At 38.4% G+C, this 17,451-nt stretch overlaps 1 protein-coding gene across 4 annotated transcripts in view; it reads right to left on the reverse strand.

The window, feature by feature from the left end:
- Window positions 1–4,652: 4,652 nt before the first annotated feature.
- KYAT3 (kynurenine aminotransferase 3) overlaps window positions 4,653–17,451 on the reverse strand; it is a 77,849-nt gene continuing 65,050 nt past the window's right edge. For all 4 annotated transcript variants that reach the window (XM_028512219.2, XM_036026383.1, XM_036026382.1 and 1 more), the window contains 4 exons: window positions 14,335–14,521; window positions 10,163–10,239; window positions 9,813–9,899; window positions 4,653–5,463 (listed from right to left, as the gene is read on the reverse strand). In XM_028512219.2, coding sequence (XP_028368020.1) covers window positions 5,401–5,463; window positions 9,813–9,899; window positions 10,163–10,239; window positions 14,335–14,521 — 414 coding nt within the window. In that variant the 3' untranslated portion in view covers window positions 4,653–5,400. The remainder of the gene's footprint in view (window positions 5,464–9,812; window positions 9,900–10,162; window positions 10,240–14,334; window positions 14,522–17,451) is intronic.

Raw genomic sequence — 17,451 nt, forward strand, 5'->3', positions numbered from 1 at the left:
GCTACACATTTGAGTAGGAAAAAATGACTGGGAAAGATGAGACTGGAGAAATAAGGTAGACAACGTCAGGTAGGCGTTGTAGGTTCCGATGGGGACCAGCCTTCATGTGAAGAGTGGTGGAGAATAATTGAAGGAATTTAAAAGTCACTTAAGATGTTTGCTCATCCATTCCCTCCCTTCATCACTCTGTCCCATCACTCTGTCCCAGTGCAGTTTTGGTCAGTTGACCTTGCAGAAGTTCTTTCACATGTCCAACCTCCTTGGCCACAGCAGGTAGCTCAGGATGGGCCAGTAAGACATGCTATATATACCATTTGCTGGAGCTTTGGAGAGAAAGTGTCCTCTTTTGCTGGATTTGCTAGTGTTACTGTATGATGCTTAGAAACTGCTATGGCCACGTTGCTATCACAGGAGGAGATGACCGGTAGCTAAAGCTGACATGAAGAAGACAGAACTGCTAGATGAAGCTTGGTGACTTGTAATCTGAGTCCAGGATTGAGCTATAACAGAAATTAACTACTTCTAAAGTTTTCAGTTGAGACAGACAATTCCTTTTTATTTGATTTAAACCCACATGGGTTAGACTTTCTGTGACCTGCAATGTGAATATTCTTAACTAATATATGTAACATGATTGTATCACACTTTATATGGCTTGTTGTTAGGTCTACAGAGATGTGGGTTGCAAAGAGCAGGGCAGGGAGAACTCTCAGGATGTTGCTGGTAACCTAGTTGAGAGATAATATCGACTGATGCCAGAGTGGTGGCAGTTGGGGCAGAGAGAAGCAATTAATTTAAGAGATATTTAGAATCAATGTTTAGGATACTTAGATATTTGGGATGTGGGAGAAAAGTTAAGAATGACTTTGAGATTTTCTGACTTGAAGAACTGGATTGCTGGTGCCATTCCCTGAGGTGAGGAGACAAGACTAGGTAAGGTTTGCCTGGGAAATGTCCACCTGAAATGCCAGATGGTGCATTGGATTCATGGGCCTGGAATTCAACAGGTAGGACTTGGCTGATACAGATTGAGGAGTCACAAGCATAAACTGCAGATTAAGTTATTTAGTGAGAAAGACAAAATACCAATATTTAAGGAACTGGCAAAGCAGGCAAAATAGGAGCAGCCAGAGAGGTGGGAGGGAACTCACAGATGTGCAGTATCCAGGGAACGAGAAAGGGTCAGGTGTAAGAAGGCCTGAATGGACTGCAGTGGTAAAGACAAAGAGGTGAAGTCAGAGGGACTGAGAAGTTACCTGCAAGTCTAGGAATGTGGAGATCATTAGAGAACGTAGCCTTGGATGTGGAATCCAGATTGTAGAGGGTTGAGGGTAAGCGAGGAATGAGTTTGTGTGTGTGTTTGAGTGGGAGGGGGCAAGGAGAGAGAGAGAGAGGGAAAGAAGAAACATTACATGGGGAAAACTCTTTCAAGACTTACTCCACTTTACATTAAAACTTTCCAAAAACCCAGAGCTGAGTCATGAGTCTTCTTTTGCTAATTCTGACAGATTTGGTACTCTTATCATCTCATGTCTATAACTATCATAATATGCCACAGACTCTCAAATGTATATATATCCAGGCTTTTTCCTAAACTCCATCCTTGACTGTCCAGTCTATAAGACAAATGGGCATGTTCAAAACTCAGCATGTTCAAAACTGGCCTCCTTCCTGATCTTCCCCAAGCCTGCACCTCCAGCCCCTCGATGACTTCAGTGATGGCACTCAGTCCTTCCAGTTGCTTGGGCAAAACAGGACTCTCTTGAGCCCTTTTCTCAAGCCCCTTATAACCTCTGTTAGCAAACCCTGTTCATTCTGCCTTTAAAATATATCCAGATCTATTTCTTCAACTTCCACTGCCCCCACTGATCTTTTATGTGAATTACCATAATAGGTCTCCTTACCTTGACTGTTGCTGCCTCTGCAGTTTATTCTCAATGTAACAACCAGAGTGATCTTTAGATGCAAGAACTGCAAGGACTTGGGATTCCTTCCAGAAGAAATCTTGGGAAATGTATTCTTAAAAGCAGGAAAGAGGAAAATGAGGTTGAAGTCTCTTTTAAGAAGACAAATTACCCAATGTTCAAAGAGGAAGAGGCTTGAACCTTGAACCTAGATGAGTTTGAAGGTGAGATTTAAAAATTGGAAGGCCAGATACTCTGGGCAGCAGCAGCACCAAAGTGATCACCAGAACCAGTCCAAGACATGGACGTAGGTGTGACCTGGGCATATCACGCAGAGCTGATGCTATTGTTTGGAGCCTTAAGTTTCTTCAGAGCCCTCTGTACAACTCCTTTGGGTTCCCCACTGTAGTAATTATACTGCCTCTAACCATACATGAGCCTAGATATCTATTGAGGCATCTATTGAAGCCTCAGGTTTGGCTGTGGCCCCTAAAGTTCAAGAGATGTTAGGCCAGGCTGTAAAATCTCCCTTGGTCCAATACTGCACTGTTTATCCACAGACCCCTATTTAAAATACATGCTTTCCTCTTTTCCCAAGTCAGTTCTCATGCCAGCCACGTGAAAAGGATGGCACTCTCTCTCTCGGACCACCCGGACATGGAGCTCCCTAAGGATCTGTTATAGGCGTGACTGTTGGGCCAAAACATGGAAAGAAGCCTTCACTCCAGTGGGCACAGAACTCCCAGAGCCCCAGGGTCGGGTCTTGCATGTGAGGCTTCAGTGACCACAGTGGTGCAGGACACTGTCTGCTGACAACTCTAGCTCATTCTTTGAAGCTGTTATGAGGAAACCTTATGAAAACAGCACTGATGAAATTCCTTCAGGTTACTGTGTATACCTACTTGTGAATTTTTACTGTTGCATGGTCTTCCACAGTGTTAATATAGTCTCTAATTGTAAGATTGTTGATGGACATTTTGGTTGTCCCCAGCATGGAATAATTATAAACCATGCTGCAAAAATATTATCTTACATATTTGGTAAAAGTATGGATGGTATGGCACCCTGATTCTCGGATCAAACCATTATCCTGACACTAGTTCTTGAGGTCCTGTGTTACTTCTCTGATCTAATACCTACTGCCCTGTCCCTTGGTTGTTCTGTCCAGCCATGCTGGACTCCTGGTCCTCATCAAATGTGCCAGGCACCCTCCCTCCTCTTTGGGCTTTTGCACTGGCTATCCTTTCTTCCCGGGATGTTCCTCCCCAAGACTCCCACCCTCACCTCCTCTAAGTCTGCTTTCATGTCCCTCCATGAGACCCTGAGCAGTTTAAAATTCCAATTTGCTCCCCTAACAGACTTTCATTCCCCTCTATCCCATTTTACCTCTTCATAAATTACCGCGTATACATTTTACATATAGTATATCTCATTTATGTTGGTGATTTAGTCAGCCTTTCTCCCCTGAACAGAAGCCCTAGAGACAGAGATCTTTCTTCATTCACTGATATATCCTAAGGGCATATATAGTTCCTACAACAGTGCCTGGCACATAGTAGGATTTCGGTGAATATTTATTAAAGGGAGGAACAAAGGAAGGATGGAGGGAGGTAGGGAGGGAGAGAGAAAAAAGAGAAACTTCTGCTCCGAAGAAGAAGAGACAATAGGGCAGCAGATAGAATCAGGGAAAGAATGTTCCACGATGAGGAAGATGTGGACGAGTCTCACTGCCGAGGAAGGGGCCACAGGCGGATGACACAGGCGCACGGGCTGAACTAAGTTTCCGAGAATCTGGGAAGAAATGGGATGCGGAGCACTGGCAGTGCGAATAACACTGGGCTGGTCTAAGGCCAAAAAGAATAAACATTTTATCAAGTCCCCAGTTAGAGTGGGCAGGATAAATTAAGAAATGTGCATGGGATTTGTATCGCTATGTAATAGTTGGCTCTTGAGGTCCTGGCCTCCTTTTGGATGGCTGAGCCTGGTACTATTTAACCATCCATCCTCCGGACTCTGTCCCCACCCCCAGGAGGAAATGGAAAAAAGGTGGATGCGGATGTACCTGTCAAAACTCATTCTTAGGACCCCTGTTGAGATTGCTGGTCTGGTTGCTTTTTTTTTTTTTTAATTTTGTTTTGTTTTTCACAAAAGTGTGAGATGATATCAGTTATACTGGTGGTGGCAGGCTTTGAGGTGTTAGAATGGATAAGATTGGATATTTTTATTACAGAAAATGGGAGAACATGAGAAATTGCCGCTATAGTAAGAGGTAGAGAAAGCTCATAGGGGATTACAGAAGAGTTAAGTGAAGCCAAATCAATGGTGTACGTTCATGGTTGTCGGAACTTGCCCAGGTGTGCCTTCTGCTATAGCAGGGCTCTCAGCAGCCCAAATGGTAGATGGTAATATGGAAGCTGGTGACAGAGGGAGTAAAGATACAAGGGGACTGAAAGGAATAAAATAGAGCATTCTACAGATTACAGCAGTGGTTATCAAAGTTTAGTAGATATGAAAATCACCTGGAAAGGGCCAGATTCTGAAATAATTATTAAGTAGGTCTCAGGTGAAGACTAGAATATATTTTCAACAAGGATCCTAGTTGATTAAGACGTAAGAGGGCCATAGACCATTTTTTGAGAAATAATAGATTTGAAATTACTGGTCTATTGAGTTTAAAGAAGTGATGTTTTGAAAGGAGGGAAGGAGACAGAGGTACATAGATGGAGCAAAGATATTGTAGATAGGAGGTTACAGTGTGAGATGATTAATTTATTATCGCCACAGTGGAACAGCCTAGGATGATGCAAGGTTCAGGGTGTAGCCAAGGCAGTGGGCGGCTGAGGTGGAGGTGACCGTCACCAGAGATGAGGAGTTCAAAGTACCAAAAGCCTCGGTAATCCGCGTGGACCTTGGAGCCATCCCAGGTAATGGCAGTACTTGGCATAGAGGCCAAACTGTGAGCCAAATTAGTCATTAGTAAATGAAGGAAGGAACTGTGAATGGGTAGATAAAGCCAAAATATGGAGTCAAGGGGATGTACCTGGTGAAGAGTTTTTACAGGTGGTAAAGAAGTAAAATTGGCTAGTATTAGTTGAGGGTATGTTTGCCAGGCTTTCCATCATTCAGTCCATTTCATTCTTACACACAACTCACAGACTTCATATAAAGTAGGTGCTATTTTTTATTCCCCTTTTACGATGAGGAAACTGAAGCACAGAGAGGTTAGGCATAAACCATCATCTCATAGTTCTTATCCCAATGCTATATTGATTCTCATAAAATACTAGTGGGAGGTATCTTAATAGAGTTCAACTGAAAAAAAATCCAAATCTCCGGAATATTGTTAGGGATTAACCTATTCAGAAAATCAATGGAAATATTTCTTTAAATTTCATTTGTACTGAAATATTTGTTTTGCACAATTCAGTGAGTGGCAGTACTAATACCCATACCATACTAGGTCATTTAACAGAAACATTAAAGAAGTTTGCATTTATCAAGACGTCTGTCTACTCCATGCCTTGATGATTTCTTCAGCAGCATCCAGTGTACTGTCTTTCTGTAAATAAATGAAATAATCATTGTTACATATCAAAATAAATCAAGATGAAGTAAAAACTTAAATATAAAAAGCATACCATAGTCCGTTAATCAGGGAGAGTCATGTGGTGATTTGGGAACCAAGTGCTCCCCAACTCATGGTACCTTGAACTGGGTCCAGCCTGACCTTGGCCTTCGTGTGTGGCAGAGCCCCAGAGCATTCTTTAAGGGGCACACCTTCCCAGAAAACTGAGTCACTGGAAGCCTTGTCCATATTAAGCCATAACCCCAGCAGGAGCACTGACAAAGCCTGAGAAACGATGTCGGCAGTGCCTGCCCTCACTTTGGTAGCCGGGTACACAGGTCCCAAGCTCTTTAAGGAGCCCAATAGCAAATCAAACAAACCAATGATTGTAATGCTATACCCCATTGCTCTCTGGCTGGAAAAGTGCATGAACCTCACGAGAGTTCAATAGTAAAGGAACTAGGGAAGTGCAATGCCAATCATTACCTCATACTGTTTTATGATGCTGGCTTCCAGTTCTGGGCACTTTATTGCTACTACCCTGATGTCAAAGAAATCTACAACTTTTTTTATAGGTTAAAAACATTAAAAATTTGTACCTGCAGTTTACATTCAATATTATTTTGTATTAGTTTCAGGTGTACAGCACAGTGGTTGGACAATCTTATACAAAGTATACCCCTTGATATTGCAGTACCCACCTGGCAGCAAACATAGTTGTTACAGCATTATTGATGTACTTCCTGTGCTGTACTGTACACCCCCATGAGTACTTTGTAACCACCAATCTGTACTTCTCGATCTCTTTGCCTTTTTCACCCAGTCCCCAAACCACCCTCCCCTCTGGCAACAATCCCTCTGTTCTCTATATCTATGATTCTCTTTCTGTTTTGTTTGTATACTTTGTTCTTTAGATTCCACCTATAAATGAAGTCATATGGTATTTGTATTTCTCTGACTGACTTATTTCACTTAGCATGGTACCCTCTAAGTCCATCCTACTCTCAATATGTGATCTCAAGTAAAAAGAACTCCCAATGTACAAATGCAAAGGCAGACCTCCATAAGGAAAACAATCAAATTAATATATAAATACAGAAACAAATCAAAGAGTACACATTATACTCCCATTCTCAATCAATGAAAGTGTCATATAGAACTTAACAGTCTGTTTTTTTAATTTCCATTTTCTTGGCATGTTTTGCCATCCTTTCACTTGTAGTCTTTCCACTGTGTCAACTTTCCGGAGGGACTTCTCAGCGCTGCCCCACTGTCTCTGATGTTAAACGTTGGTGTAAAGGAGGTGCGTCCACACGGGTGCTCGGATCCTGCCCCGTGGAGGCCTTAGCCTTTTTGCCCAGATGCCAAAGAATTATTTCGTTACCCCTAAAATCTAATATATTAAACAGGGTATATCTCAGTGTTCATTGTTCTGTGACAGTTTTTCCTCAGCTAAGGCATTCCTTTCCAATTTTTAGATTTGTTTGTTTTTTGAAACCAACATTCTCAAGACAAAGCTATAAAATTCTTTCCTGGTTCCATTTGTTCTGCTTTTTTTCAGTGACTACGCATTTTATTTGTCTTTCACATATAATTTTTTCAAATATTTTAAAGTTCTTTGATCTTTTTCACTTCTTTTTTGCTCACTCTTTTCTATCCTTAATGTGCTTACAGAAGTATTTGGTGTTCTTTGGGCTGTTTCCAATCTCAGTATAAATTACCAATAGCTTTCTTTTTTTCCCTTGAATTTTTTATCTGAGCTCAGACAGCTACCATTTCATTTTCTTCTATTACCTTACTCTATCTTCCCTGAACTTTTCAAATCTCTGGAGGAGCCAGACTAGCACTAGAAGAGAGCAGAAATTCTCCTACACACACATGAAATGTAACATGATTGATGTAGAGTTCTTTTAGGCTGTAATTCTTCTCAACTAAGTTAATTGGCTACCTCCAATTTAATGTTAGCTCTTCCACATTGTCTCAAAACAGCTTTTAGCAAAAATGACAAGGATGAATAAGCAAATTTATAGCCCAATCAGAACCTCGTTTTCACCTTGCCTCACACAGGTCCTAGATGGCATGCCTGTGCGTCTCTACCCCGCCTCTTCCACGATGCCCGAGGGTCTGCAGAAATTCTCACTGCCAGCACACTTGCTGTTCCTACTGTTCTGAGCAATGACTATGCAACCTGATGGCTCTGTCTGTAATTTGAAGATGTAGAAGCAGGAGCCTTTCTAGGTGTCTTCTTTCTACCATTACCTTCACTGTTTTTGGCAACTCTTTATCGTAATGAGGAATTTGCGAAGTTGTTTTGCATCATTCTAGTTGTTTTTTAAAAATAATTTCCATGCCCTGGCTGGAATGGCTCAGTGGATTGAGTGCCAGCCAGTGAACCAAAGGATCACTGGTTTGATTCTCAGTCAGGGCACATGCCTGGGTTTCGGGCCAGGTCCCCAGTAGAGGGCACATGGAAGGCAACCACACACTGATGTTTCTCTCCCTCTCTTCCTCCCTCTTTACCCCCTCTCTAAAAATAAATAAATAAAATCTTAAAGAAAATAAAAATAATTTCCATGAAGAGAGAAAAGAAGAGCTGTGTTTATCATTTTAAAACTGGAAGTCTAATGTTATTTTTCCTCCTATTAGTTCTATTTGTATTCAAATAATATACCTTTATTTCTAGATCCACTGTTAAGATGAGAATTTTAACAGCCTTACCCTTTCTTTAGTTGACAACACTTTAGTCAATGAAATGTTGACATTGTTAGGTTGTTAACATTTATATTCTATTATGGATTAGTCCTTCATAGTCCATAGGTTGTTTCTAAAAGTTGGAAACAATGTTTACATCAACCTGACTAGCTTTACAGGTGAATGTGTTGGTGTAGAGCGTGCCTTGACATCAGAATGATTGTCTCAGTAGCAATCACACTAAAAATGGCAATAATACATTCAGATTTTTTGACAGATCTGATGATGAATTCTTTTAACTTCTTATATCAGTGGTGTATATATCATTTTCAGTTTTTTAAAAATTTTTATTTTAATTATTTTTTAAGTTTCTATTGTACAATTTTCTATCTTTTACTCCTATCCCAGCCCACCTGCCCAGCCCTCGCCACCTTCATTTTCAGTTTTAATGAATACTTTCCTAGATATAGAATTCTGGGCTGGTCTATTTTTTTATTGTGCCATTTTGAAGATGCCATTTCATTGTATTCTAGTCTCTGTTGTTTCCAATAAAAAGTTAGCCAACACTCATATCTGCTCTTGTACATGTGAAATATAGCTATTCTTCAGCTGCTTTCAAAATCTTATCATTATATTTGGCTTTCAGCAGTTTGATCATGGTGTGTCTTGGTGTGGGTTTTTTTTAAAAATCCTGTTATGGTTCACTAAACTTTCAGATCTATAAGTTGCTTTATACCAAATCTGGGAAAATTTTGTCCATTCTTTCTTGAAAGATATTTTCTGCTACATTTTCTCTTTTTTTTCTTAGACTCCGATTACATGTACATTGTCACTTGATATTGCTTCGTAGATCTGAGGCTCTATTCAGTTTTTAAAAATAATTTTCCCTCTGTCCTTCAGATTGGATAATTTCTATATTCAAGTGGACCCTTCCTCCCCATCATCCCAAGTGCTCTGTATGTTAAGCCACATACATTTCACATCAGTTATCACCTTTCAGCTCTCAAATTTCCACCCAATTTTTTAAAATAGTTTTAATCTGCACACTCACTATGACCATATTTTCCTTTAACTGCTTGAACCTATTTATAATATCTGCTTCAAAGTCCTTTTCTGCTAATTTCTACATCTGAGTCATATGGGATCTGTTTCTACTGACTGCTTTTTTCTTACAATAAAAGTCACAATTTCTTTTTTCAATCCTTACCCACCTGAGGATATTTTTAAAATTGATTTGAGAGGGTGAGAGAGAGAGTGAGAGAGAGAGAGAGAGAGAGAGAGAGAAAGAGAAACACTGATTGATTGCCTATCATACACGTCTTGACCAGGGATCAAAACAACAACCTTTCTGATATACAGGACAATGCTCCAACCAATTGAGCCACCCAGCCAGGGCAGGTCACAATTTCCTGTATCTTCACATGTCTAGTAATTTTTTATTGCATGCCTGACATTGTATTGTTACATGGTAACAGGTCTGATTACAGTGTAAACTCAACATTTGTTCTGGTAGGCAGTTAATATCATGGCAGCAAGACAAAATTTAAAAACTGCTTATAAGCACATCATGTCTAGCGACAGAAAAAATGGTGATTTATAAATAAGGAGGAAGAACATTATAAGTGTGTTTTTTAGTAGAACATAAAACTTACTTTAATGAAGCAAAATCGCACAAACTTCTCGAACTGTAATTTGGTCTCTTTGTTACAGAATGCTGAAACTGGGATGGCTGAGAGTTTCTAAGAAGTAAATAGGAAGATAAAATAAGAAAAGTACTTACACTTCAAATACTAATTTTAGGACCATAAACATTAGAAAAAATTGATACTTCTAAGTATTCACAATTCTCCTGCCCTCAAAAATTATGTTAAAATCCTCCAAATAGCCAAATGGACTATCATATAACAAAAAAAGTTAACATTGTCCAAAGCATGTCAGCAGCTTTCCTTCACAAATTAACTATAAAATACAGCACAATGTTGTAAGGGCCAATAAACATTACCTTATTTTTAGTCATCCATTTCACAAATTTATAGTCATAAGGTTCATTGCTGTTCTTCATATCAGAGAGATCTGCATCTAAAACAATGAAAATTAGATAACCTATGTATTATATCTGAGGCAATATGTATTTCATTTAAATTTGTCAAAATTCAAAGTTTCCTTAGAAGATATTAAAAAAATCTGCTGGCATCTCATATTGCACATGGCGGGGTGGGAAGCAAGGTACTACAGACGAACTTGCACACCTCTTAGCACTGGAAGAGAGCAGGAAAGGGGAAGGAAAGAAGAGTGTGCCCTCTCCGTCTGCAAATAACACAAGACTCTATGATCATTATTAAGGAAAGGACGTCTAAAGAGTATTCATTAGTAACACCCATATCTCCAAAAAGCCATCCACAAGGTGAAGTGTCTGCATTACTGTCTGTCACCCCCAACTCCCAGGTCAGTGTCTAGCACATAAGTAATAAAAAGCCTGTTTGTTGAATGAATTAATATTACTCTTTATTTATAAAAAGTGTCTGTGTAGATCTTCCAAATGATATCCTTATTGTTTACCTCTTTCTTCCATATATTATGCTTTTAAAAATGTTAAATTTGGGCCCTGGCTGGCGTAGGTCAGTCGATTGAGCACAGGCTGTGAACCAAAGTGTCACAGGTTCGATTCCCAGCCAGGGCACATGCCTGGGTTGCAGGGCATGACCCCCAGCAACCGCACATTGATGTTTCTCTCTCTCTCTCTTTCTCCCTCCCTTCCCTCTCTAAAAATAAATAAATAAATAAAATCTTTAAAAAAATAAAATAAAAATGTTAAATTTGAAGAAAATCTTCAAATAAATATTCATATTTTTGTCTCTTACTCCAATCTTGCTTTAAGGTCTAGACTAGATATTTCTCTGGCATTCAGCTTCAGCAACCTAGATTTCATATTGTCTCAACTTTAATGGACTTGTACTCTGAGATCTTTTTGCATGGCCCAAAGCTACTAAGATTGATGGTTACTGTAATCACTGAAATTTTTGCTTAAAGCAAATTTAGACAGTTACTTGTTTCTTTTATTTGCTAAATATAAACATTTACTGGGTCTCTTCAAATTATTGGTGTAAAAACCTTGAAGAAAGTTTTACCTATATTTAAAAAAAAATCTCACTATGTATTTATTTAATGATTTTTATTTCCATTCTCCCTTGTGCTTTAAGAATGTAAGAATTCCATATGATAATGCTAATAGTATGTTACCATTTATTAAGCACTTATATATGCTAAGCATGTTACATGATTCACTCATTTATTTGTCCCACAATTCTAAGGAAGCTATAATCTTCACTTTATAGATGAGGAAGTTAAATTACTATTTCAAGTTATTCCAATTATGTATATGTATGTGTATTTAATTCAGGTTTGGCTCTAATGAAAATGATCACTTTGAAAAGTTAGAGTCTAACTATGTATTTTGGAAGACTCCTTGTGACCAGTTCACAAAAGTAGTGTATTCCAAGGTAACCCAGAGAAAGAAGTGATTACCTATTGCAATAGAGTTAGAAAAAGAGGATTTTAACCAACTGTAATTGACACTAGCTGTACTACTCATTTATTGTTATAAAGCTTAGAAAAGGTGAATTTATTGCTATGGTCCTTAAAAGGGAAGAAGAGAATAAATACAAGTCTAAAGATTTTATAGTTATAAGAAAGTTCAAAACCATTTCTTTTGAATACTTGAGTCAGAGATCCTCAAAGAAACTAAATAAAATATTTATTAAAGGTTTAAGTTTGAAACATATTATAATAGCATTAGGGTATTTAAGTAACCTATGAAAATAAAAATTAGCCATTGTATTCCCACTATCTCCTCTATAATTTTGGACCTTATTATTCTCACTAAAACAACTGTAATACTCTATTTGTTCTTTTGTCTTCTAATCAAATGTCTCCTTTTTTAGTTCTAGGATGAAACTCACTGGTCTGGGAAGTTGCTGAGTATAGCAGAACAAAGACAAGCTCCCCCGTTAGAACATGGATCTCTGGGCTCAGAGCCCAGCTCTGCTATTTATTAGTTGATTCTCTATTTCATCTTTCTCACCTGCCAATGAAGATGTAATGACACCATTATATCTCATAGGGCTTTAGCGAGAATGTAACATTCATAAAGTCCTCAGCATAAGATCAACTGTATCATAAGTGCTCACAAATATTAATCAGTTAGCCACTGCTATCCATTTTAAAGGGAAGTAACTATATACTATGTTCATTAACTTTATATTTATTTTTATTTTCAAGCTACCATCAAATGAGTTTGTTGCTTCCTTTTATCTTTAGTAAATGGTGGGACCAACCTCTAGTACATGGAAGAACTTTTACATTCAAATTAGTCTGAACAGATGAAAAAGTAAAATGAAATGAACTTGTCTTCATATGTAGAAGAGTTTTAGAGACATTACATTTTCTCCCACAGGTGAAGGGGGATGATAAAAATGGAATTCTCTTTTTTCCATCAATACAAAACGTTTCTAACCCAAATCCTTTCTGCTCTTAGTACAACCACACTATTTCAAGACCTAAGACCTAAACTAGTACTGTCTGAGAATAGATTGACTAAAGATAAAATGGGAAACTATTTAAGAGCCTAATGGAATAACCCAAGCAAAAGTTGCATCATTGTCCTTTTGATGTTTAATGTCACAATATGATGAATTCCTTTTAGTATTTACTATCTGGAAAATTTGGGTTCCAGGGAAGAATTATTCTTATCTAAAAAGCTGTTCAGCTTCCTTTTATTCAACAATTATGTAACTAATTCTAGTTTTCGCTTTGCCTTTGCCAAGTAAATGCTAATTACAATACTAAATAAACCTATGTGACGGAAATATTTGCTTCCTCCCCTCCTATATAATAATGATTTTCTATTATAAACATTTCTGTTTATATATTATTGCATAAAAGACTTTTAATGTGAGTTAGCTCAAATTCTTTTGGAAAGCAGATAAAGTATAAGTCAATTTCTTTCAAACAAAGTAATTTGTGTTGAAAATCTTTTGGATTTTCAATTTAAAAGCAAAAATACAAGCAATGAAAACTGTGCTATTCCTTTTTATCATTTCATGAAATAAGCTGAACATTTAGACCCAATAGAAAAAAAACTAATTTCCAAGCCTCAGAGTATACAACACTGTAAGGGGTTTTAAATAAAAATGAAGCTTAGGAGCCTGACAAATACAGCTCTCTGGCAATAAGACAGCAAGACTCTCTGGTCAGCATGGCCTCTGCTTCCCTCCCAACAAATGAAGAAATAATGATAATCATTGTTTTATTATAAAATCAAGATTTTCCAGCTTTATAGAATTTGGTACAAACAAAAGGCTTTTAAGTTCAGTGGCATATAGTTTCATTGAAATAAAAAAACTTACAACATTTAAAAGTATTTAGAATGGCTATAATTTCTGTCTGAATAAATTATGCTTTTAAATTGACTATTACTAATGTTATACTTTTTTGAAGAAAAATAAGTTACATATAAAATGTTAGCATGTTTCTAACTTTACATTTGCATGGCATGTCAGGACACATACAACAACTTTGGGCAATATACTGGACTGTCGCTTTTTGGAAACAAAATCATTTGGAATCTAGCTGTGTGACTTCAGGCCAGTTGTTTAAAACTTTTTAAATGTTCATGTTTTTAAAAGTGGAGCTAATGGCGTCTTCTTCAAAAGGCTGTTTGAAAGTGATAGGCATGTAGTAGACCCTCAATAAATATGATTTTCCTTCTTCAGTTCATTTCAAATATATTCTAAAGTGGCAAATGTTCCCTGATGGCATCAACAGTCTAGAAATCTTATTTTTCTCAAGTAAAAAGAAAACTAAAATTTTACTCAAAGGGACACAGGGCACCTATATTATTTCATGAACCTGTGTATTAAGTCACACATTAGAACAAGATAACAGCAAAGTCAATGTTTAGTAGAACACCTAAAACAACTGTGTAACAGCACTCACAACTCAGGTCAAGGACTTGAAAGTACAGATGACTGTAGGAAAACACTGACATTGTGAAAATACATTTTTTTCATAGATAAAATGCTGATATGGCTTCGACACCAATTTTTCTCCATAATTCTGACAGAACTTCACACACGAAGTTTCCATGTATTTGCAATAATAAAAGCCTTTACAAACCTAGCAAAGACACATCAGCAATGATGAAGTAGCCCCCATCAGGAACTATGGGTTTCAGGCCAACGCTTTCAAGTAACTGTACCATCCGATCTCTTTTTACTTCTAACTCCTTTGGCAACGAATTAAAGTAACACTCTGGGTCACTCAAACGCTTGATATCAATCCAAAATGCTCGAGCCAAGGCTTCCTGTATTTTAAGATTAAAGAACGTGAAAAGGAAATATGGAAATGTTATTTATTATGGAGTTTATTGGTATAATAAATAAATACTGAGTAACAATATTATTGACAAAACAGTCATTCAGGGAATTACAGCTGAATTCCTGTGAATCTATGCTAAGCTCTATAGATTAATGGAGGAATCAGTTGCAAGTCAATGATTAAATGCAATGTGAAGAACTGAGAATAAGCCGTGGAAACTCAAACTGAAAAAGCGGTATTGTGTGAAGATGACACACTTGGAAATGAAGAGATCATGTTATTCTGTTCTGAGGTAAGCTGCAGAATGACTGTTACACCTAAGTCTAAAAGATGAGGAGAGAAATGAGGACCTGGCCAGCCTTTCCCCCTTACCTTGGAGGATGCCATGGAAATGAAAGCTGACCCTCTGTGTCATTCCTCACAGGTGTGCAAATCCCTGTTCTAATCATTTGTATTCCAGGGAGAGGGTCTAAGTGCCACAGGTATTAGAAATGGGTTTCTGGGGCATGCCAGTGACTTCTCTACCTTACTTCAGGAAAGTCAGACAACGTAAGGGTGAAGTTGGGCCCAGAGAAAAGCCAATGCTATTAGGCAGGTGCCTGAGAGGGCAAAAGGTCAGGAACAAGTCACTTGTCTAAATGAGGGCGCACAAAAAGAACACGGACTTATCCAAGCAGGAATGGGGAAGCTTGGTGGGCACGTGTGAACTGGCACAACTTAGAAATACTGGTTCTCAGAGCAAACCAGGAGATCCAAGCAACTAACCAAGAACTTGGGATAGTTAGGAGATAGAAAGGCAGAGCAAAGTGGCCAAATTTTAAGGAAATTAATCACAATCAAGAGATATCAAGAAGTAGAGGATACATTCAATTACTTAGTAAATGAACTGAGTATGTTAAAACCGGCACTGTGATAAATGCTGGCGCTACAATGATAAACAAGATAAACGTGGTCTTTGCCTTCACGAAGCCTCTGATTAGTGTGTCTTGGTGAGGGCAGGGGGAGAGATGAGACAGGAAACAATTGCATGAATAAAATAGGGTATCATTTGATTTTCTGGAAGAATGAGAGAAGTCTAGCATGGCTGCAGGTAGGCAGCAGGAGAGGGAGCCTGGCAAAAGACGACACTGAGAGACAGGGAAGGGCTAAATTGGAGAAGACTGCATGCCAAAAGAATTCAGCAGAAAAAAAGGATTAATGGTAGTGATTCCCCAGTACTAAAAAACCTTGGATAAATAAACATAGGTTGCTTCAGCCTAGGAATGTGTGGTTCTGCTGAAAACTTGGGCCAGTTTCCAAACATGGTTTTTTGAAGAAATGGAAAAATAAACAGGCCACTTAGCTGGAATGGACAGTAAGGTGGTTCTCAAAAAGGTGTTCCAGATTCTTAGCCGAATCTTTCTTTTCCTCAGTAACATTTATTCCCTACAGCAGGAGATCCTACCCTAGAAAACTCAAAGCCCAGGAGATAAACATATGTCCTCACTGTAGAATTATTCTGGGCTCTTCTCTTTTTCTCATAACCCACATGTAATCCATCAGCATCTGCCTTCAAAAAAATATTCAGAACACAGTCACTTTTCACCACTTCTACCATCCCCATACTGGTTCAGTCCATCACTATCTCTCTCCTTCATCATGTCAGCATTCTTCTAACTCAGCCAAGCAGCCAGAGTCCCCTTGATAACACAAGTTAGATCATGTCACTCCTGTGCTCTAAACTCTCCAGTGGCTACCTATGTCACTCAGTCTTCACCCTGACGAACACACCCCTTCTTCATCTGGCCTCCAGCTGCCTCTCTGACTTACTTCCTCCTGCCCTTCTCCCCTGATCACCCTGTTTCAGCCTCGGTGCTTTTCATTTCACTGATGTGCACAACCAGACTGCCCACCCCAGGGCCTTTGCACTTATACTTAGAGTTGTATATTTCCGCCTTGGCACTTCATATCTTTCCTCCCTTCTTTATTTTTCTCCATTGCATCCATCAACATCTGAAATATATTATTAAAATATTTATTTATTATCTATGCCTCCCCATTGTGCTATAAGGTCCATGAGGGCAGGAATCTTATCTGCTTGTTTTCCATACTCAGTGAATATTGGTTGATTAAAAGAATGGATTTATTGTCAAAGGATAAAATGAGTTTAATACTATATAATAAAAGCAAATGTCAGAACTAGCCTTTATCATGGTATTACTTTAGAGTGACTACATATTTCATTCTTTGGCCTTTTAACTGCTTTCCAGAAAAATAAATTTTTTTCAGTGTTCTGATTATTTATAGAGTGATGATACTTTATAAATATTTTTAAAAAGAGAAATATAGAAAAATATACCTTAAAATTTCTTTCACCCACCCCTGTCCCTATCCATTAATTTCACCTGTTCCCCTTACTCCTACAAATAGCCACTATTGCTAGTTTCATTTTGGATCCTTCCAGAGATCCTTTAAGAACATTTAAGCAAATAGTTTTCCCCTTTCTTATACAGAATGTAGCATAAATATACACTGCTCTGTATCTTGCTTTTGTACTTTACATTATATTCTGGAAATGTTTTCATATCAGTAATTATAGAGCTTCCTCACTATTCCCCTTTCTCTAATGTTAATTTTTAAACACCCATGGTGTCAGAATAATGGCCCCCAAAGATGTCCATGTCTTAATACCCAGGACCTGCTGATACGTTACCTCGTCTGGTAAAGTGACCTGTGTAAAGTGACCTTAGTGTTTAAGTTAAGGATCTTGAGATGGAGAGATCATTTTGGAATATCTGGGCTCTAATGCAATGACAAGGGTTCTTCTAACGGAAAGCTGGTTGGGGGGGCGGGGAGGTGTGCTGACGCAAGCAGAGGCTGGAGTGAGGTGACCCCGCGCCAAGGATGCAGGCAGCCCCTGGAAGCTGGGAAGGACAA

This window comes from Phyllostomus discolor, chromosome 5, assembly GCF_004126475.2.
Source record: "Phyllostomus discolor isolate MPI-MPIP mPhyDis1 chromosome 5, mPhyDis1.pri.v3, whole genome shotgun sequence".
Taxonomy (NCBI): Eukaryota; Metazoa; Chordata; class Mammalia; order Chiroptera; family Phyllostomidae; genus Phyllostomus; species Phyllostomus discolor.